Raw genomic sequence first — 6,272 nt, forward strand, 5'->3', positions numbered from 1 at the left:
AAATAAAAAAAAGATGTGTTCAAGTCGGGCCGACCCGAATAAGGTTTCGAGCTTGAAACCTAAACCTGACCTGTACCGAGAGTTAGGGCCAGGCCAAACCAAGGCTAACAGTGTTGAACATCAGGCTGGTCCGTTTAACCCAGCCTAAACTTACAATTATAGGGGCAAATCTGGTCGCTGGGTAAATGGGTATGCCTTCCTCACAATGTAGCACCAATCACTAGTGATCGATGGGTATCAAATGGTCGTCGTCTAAATTTTTTAATGTATTTATTTATTTTCTTTTAAATTTTTAAAGGAATGAATATAGCGTAGTGTGTATTTTTTATTTTATTTTATTTTTATTTCTTTTGTATTGTTAGTCAATAAGTTTGTCGCAACACAAGCAACTAGTAGAGAGAAAGAAGTGAAATCTTTAGACTCGTTTAGAAAGTATACTCAAATTCTAATTTAGATTTATTGGTGGGAACTTTGTGAGAGAAGAAATTTTAAACACTGTACAATACGTACTTTTTGGTATTTCAAAATATATTATTAAGATACAGAGTATGTCATAATTTTAGACAATTTGTATTTGCTCTAACAACCTACTTTCATCTCTCTAGAATGTCTATAACATATTAAATAAAAGTCAACTTTAATTGCAAATATATATGCAGCTAAGTTTTTAATGGTTACATTTTTATAGTAGTACTCATCAAATATATAAACTTGATGACGTGGAGAATCCAATTTCATTAATCATCATTAATTTTTTCATCAACTATCAACTTATTTTAACTGTTGAATCAATATTTTATGGTGAAAACAATAATACTCATTTATAAATAAATATTGGAATAATATCAAATTACTTAAATTGAATGCTCAAGGGCATCAGATCAAATATTTACACTCCAACTTCAAAGTTCAAATTATGAAGGTATAAGTAATTGAAAACCGCTAATCATTTTATAGTCGGTTAGTCTTGTGCTTGACAAAATTGATTAAACTGTTCAAAAAAGGCCCAGATCAACCATTGTACACCCCCTAATATATATATTTTTTTAGAATTACATCCCCTAATATTTAATTTATACATATTAAATTAAAAACCAACAAAAAAATAATTGAAACATCTAAGGCCCATTTAGTTCGCTGATTTGAGTTTTTAATTTGAGTTAATATGTGACTTTATGTGAAAACTTTTTACATTAACAAAAAAATTATATGTGACTGTTTTTCAGAGCTTTTTAGTGTATCAAAACTCAAATCAGTAAACCATTTATCTATCTATCTAAGTTACGAAAGAAGAATAGCATAGGTTGCATGGAGTATGGAGTGATGAATATCATGCCACATTCCACGGTTCTGATGACTCCTAAATGGATTGATGGAGATTTATCATACATGAATACAATAAATATGATGCCACTCCACGGCCAAAGTAACTTTTTGGTTTCTTTGAAGATAGGACTCTCTAAGGTTCATATTTTTTTTCCATCGTTTTTCCTAATAGCTAAAAATCACTTTAAATAGTCATTTTCTCTCAAAAGAAGGGAAATATTGTTTCTCGCAGCATAAATCTACAAGTAATATATCTGTTTGATGTGGATATAAACTGTGGTCCATCCATATCCATGAGAATCCAAGAATCAGGAAAATTTTTGAAACTTATTAATGAAAATTACGTGAGCTTACAAAATATGCCAAAAATTTCACGTATGACAATAATCATTTTGCTAAGTAGCAGAGAACTCTAAGTGTACTCTTACTTCTCATCAAACCACCATTTCTAATTGCATTGATAACAATTCTAGTAACGTATTTAATCAACAGCAAGATAAGATCAACATTTCCCATCAACTATCAGATTATAAAAGTGAAAAATGAACTATCCTAAATGAAAAAGGGTGAAAAACTGAACGGTAATCAGATACCAAAAGTGAGAAATGCAAACTGAGACTGATTATTATTTGGAATTTTAAAACATGAAGAAAAAGAATATTAAAAAGAGTTGGAAAAAAAATGAAGAAATGTTACATTCCATCTTTTTAGATGCACCATGCATCTCAGTTTCAACGGTTAAGATAAAAGAAAATAATTCAGAGTCACTAAAATTTTTCTGCTAAAAGCTGAAAACCTTTTATTGAACGGTTGAGGTCGTTTCTTTCTAATATTTAGTGATTAAGATTTGGGTCCACAGTGCATCCAAAAAGAAATTCCATAACGTGATACTCTTAGTAGATGCTTATGTTGCAGCTCTTTTGGCATCTGCAGAGGAGTTTCTCTTTGTTGGTTCTGAGAAATGAGAATCATAATTTGCTAGAAAATCACTTATCAAAATGTAGCTGTTTAATTTTCCTTGAAACAATTATGACTTCTGTTCGACTTAAGTATACTAATATTTCCAGAGGAGTATAAATTAAGGCATATTATTTTAATGAATCTGAACTAATAATATGCAGCCTTGGCTTCTCTTATAATCTGTAACTCTAATAGTTTAGTGAAGCATTAATCTCCATCTTAAACAAATACAAACCACACCCCCACAAAGTAAATAGAGAAGACCAATGATCTAATGCAATAACTGCAATATGCAAGCATATATAGTTTTAGAATTATAAAATTCACGTCCAATGATCATAGTAAAACTCTTTCCTCCTAATATTTCTGTTAAAAGTCTTGTCGACATTATGGTATTCGACAAGTCAATCTGTCTCTCTGGTCAATGTTCTCATACACAGACACACATATATGTACATATATTTTTATATATATATATACACATATATATACACACACACACACACATATTAAACTAGGGAACACTGCAGAATAGGCCATACATAAGAGATAAAATAGGGAGACTGTTTTGTTATTAAGAGTTGGCAGCATGGTAATTGCCTTACCACTGACTGAAAAAAATGGATTGTACCATATAATGCCAGACTGGATATGAAACCCCCTAAGAAGGCATGTGGAAGGGTAAAGCCTTCTGACACCATTTTGCCATGAATCCCACCCCCCCACCCCAGAACAAGGGTCGCTAGATCCATCATGATAGTTTTGGGTCCTACAATTTCTCCGAGTGTATGCAAATATCATCGCTAACCTCATTTCAAAACATTGCCCTAAATTGATTATGCTTTCAGTTTTGCTAACTTGAAGAATAGATTCCGAAACTCGAATACTCTTGTATCTAATTTCCTGTCAAACCAATGTATTCATATTACCTCTAATAACAATGACATTGGGGTGTCGTCTATTTTTCTTTCTTATTTCCTGTCCAACCAATGTATTCATACTACCTTTAATAGCAATGATATTCGGGTTACTGAATGTAGTTATCTATTAGAGTGTCGTAAGTAGGTGGGAGTTAGATATTTAGGAGAATATGAGTAGTGTGGGAAAAAATGAATCCACTTTTTCTGGTGCAACACCTAAGCAGCAGTAATGGAGCACTCTTCTTTCTTTGTCAATATTTAGTGTGGTTTGATGAACTCCTTTCAAAGTGCAACATTAACAGTGAAAAGGGGAAGCAACCCCACTCATGAAAAGTTGAAACTCCAACATTCCCAGCAAAATAAAATCATGTTCAACTTTATATACTTTTCAATGGCCCAACCAAATGCAACACAGATACATCAAATCAAACTAAAACAAATTCCTCATTCCTCATGGCTTTCAGCCTTTTGAAAGACACATAGGAAGCATCCCAAGCCTCCCCACATCAAAAGGTAGGGGGTTAATGCAAGTGATGTATACATGACTAATAAAATGTTCTCTCTTCCTTACATGAAAGTGGTAATAATAATTAAAAAAACAAAGGAATAAAACAAATATTAAAAAGAAGAGAAAAGAAAGTGGCATTTGTGAAAGCAAATACTACTAAACACTCAATATAGACAAACAAGTCGTCAATGGCCTTCTGGCTCACTCTTGGCCTTCACTCACATAATGGCCTTTAGACTTCAGTCAGCTTCTCACTTCTTTACTGTAGGCTAAAGTTATCCCCTTTTTATTTACACACACTCACTTTTTTTTTCTACCCTCTTTTTTTTCTTTTGTCACTGGCTGAAAACTTTTGTTTGTATTGGAAATTGTAACCCCCTATCATCAATTTTTTTGCAAATCATGCCATGTGGTGATGAACCCTGATTAAAACTATAAATCCACCTAGTACCAAAAATCATTTTCAATGGAAAAAAAGGAAAAGAAAAAGAAACCTGTAATCTAATCAAGACTATTAAAAACCCAATATATCTTTGTTGTAGAAGAACAAATCTTTTCCTCTTATGTCCGATGAACTTTCTTTACCGGGCTAGTTTGATGATCACGCTCATTGAAAGAAAGCCTTCTCTTGGTGCTTTCAGTAGAGTTGAAGGATGAATTCTTCCAAGAAAATGAGAATTCTGATGGTGTCTTTACTTTTCTTTTTTCTATTTCCTGGAAAAGATTACAACAGGAATACATATCTTCCTGTTGTGAATCAAATTTGAAAGAGGGGAAAAAAAAGTTAAATATCTTATGTCAACCCCATTTATACTAGGAAAGTAAAGGTAAAAACTTGGAAAGTAAATGAATAATAACAAGTATGGAAGCTCTCTTCTTGCAATGATGGTTTGAGTTCAATGTAGTCAACTTTTCAAGCAACAAATGAATAATAATAACAAGGGCAAAAAAAAAAAAACTCACTTTGTCTTCTGATCGCCAGAATGAGATGACATTCATCTTAAGCTCCATTGTCTTTCCTGTTAATTGGCCATCAGAAGCTACTAATACTGCAGAAGCAGCGATAATAGACGGTCGGATATCGATCAAATTAGTCTCTACACCAAAGAAAACAGATTGATTAACAAAGATATAATCTACTAACCCAAAAAGAAAAAAAAAATGATTTAATTAGCAAATATAATCAAATTGGCTACCTTCTATCATGGCCAGAATCAGTTCCACAGCAGTAGAGACTACTAATCGTTGCGAATTTTCGCCGCCGAACTTATTGGTGAAGTAATTCAGATAAGCAAAAGGGGTAATTGACCCCATTTTCCATTCCAAGGCACTTAAAACCAATAGCTCCATTCTCTTAATCACCTTGCTCTCAAAGTTATAATCTTGGACTCGAAATTCTGATAACATTGGCACATTGCATTCCTCCATTTTCGCCGCCAACGATAAACAGGCAACGGATAATAACCGAATAGCCCACATCTTCCCACTCTGCTAACAACAAATATCAACATTCAAGAATTACCATCACAAAAACTGAAAAGAAAAAAAAAAAAAAAAAAACTTGGGAACCAATTAGTTTATTATTTAGTATTGACTTACATCAATGTATCGTTTAGAGAGAAACCGATCAAAGTAAGTGACGGAAAGATAAGCTGTTTTGAAGTGGAAACCAAATTGTGCTCTTGTCTGATTCACATCACAAAATGAGCAAACTTTTCAGAACCAAAGCAAACAAAAATTTGGAAGGAAAAAAAAAAAAAAAGACAACCAAGAAATAGAGAAACAAACATTGTAAATCCATTCCAAAGCCTTCAAGCGAGCAGATTTGAACCAGCTTTGGGTTCTTATACTGGAACTGTTCCAATCATCCGAAGCTAAAGAAGGAGAAGAAGAGGCTTTGGATCCGAAAAAAGCTTTTTCTTCTTCTTCTCTCTTGAACATGGTTTGTACAAATTCTTCATCATCTTCGGAGACAAAAAATGGCTTATTATTATCATTAGTGTTATAACAATATGTGTTTTCTTCATCTTCTTCTTGTTCGGTAAAACAAGACTCGTGATCTTCTTGGCACAAGAGGCTAGAGAAACAGAACGGATTGGTCTCGGAGTCTCCCATTACAATTCTTGTTAATCCATCATCTATGAGGAAGAAAAATGGAAATCTTTGCAAAACAGCATATGGGTATTAGAGGAATTAAACTGCTAAATCGCTGAGAGAGAGATTTTAGCAATAGCAAAATTCTAGAGAGAGAAGGAGAGGGAAAGATAGAGTAGAATCTGGGGAGTGAGAAGTTGAGGGAAAGTAGCAGCGTTTTTGGTGCCGCCAAAATAAGCGGATGAGATATAGAGGGGGGAGTTAATTAGCGGTTACGATATTACATAGTATACGTACATGTTATAAATACGGTATAACAGTATGTATAGGTGGTCCACGTCCCATAACATTTTGCAAATGTTTTGGAAACAGTAATAATACATTTCATGCTTCCTTAAAAAAAAAAAAAGAATAAAGAATAATAATAATAATGAAAAAGAACGTATGCATATGTATGCCATGTT

General features: G+C 33.1%; 1 protein-coding gene across 1 annotated transcript; it reads right to left on the reverse strand.

Moving 5' to 3' along the window:
• Positions 1–3,562: 3,562 nt before the first annotated feature.
• Positions 3,563–5,930, reverse strand: LOC21392734 (cyclin-D5-1). Its single transcript, XM_024169706.1, has 5 exons — positions 5,503–5,930; positions 5,314–5,400; positions 4,911–5,202; positions 4,678–4,811; positions 3,563–4,461 (listed from the first exon to the last, which is right to left on the reverse strand). Exons 1-5 carry the CDS (start codon positions 5,827–5,829, stop codon positions 4,276–4,278), a joined length of 1,026 nt encoding a protein of 341 aa, XP_024025474.1. The 5' UTR covers positions 5,830–5,930; the 3' UTR covers positions 3,563–4,275.
• Positions 5,931–6,272: the final 342 nt, after the last annotated feature.

This window comes from Morus notabilis, unplaced genomic scaffold (genome assembly GCF_000414095.1).
Source record: "Morus notabilis unplaced genomic scaffold, ASM41409v2 Scaffold29, whole genome shotgun sequence".
NCBI classification, from domain to species: Eukaryota; Viridiplantae; Streptophyta; class Magnoliopsida; order Rosales; family Moraceae; genus Morus; species Morus notabilis.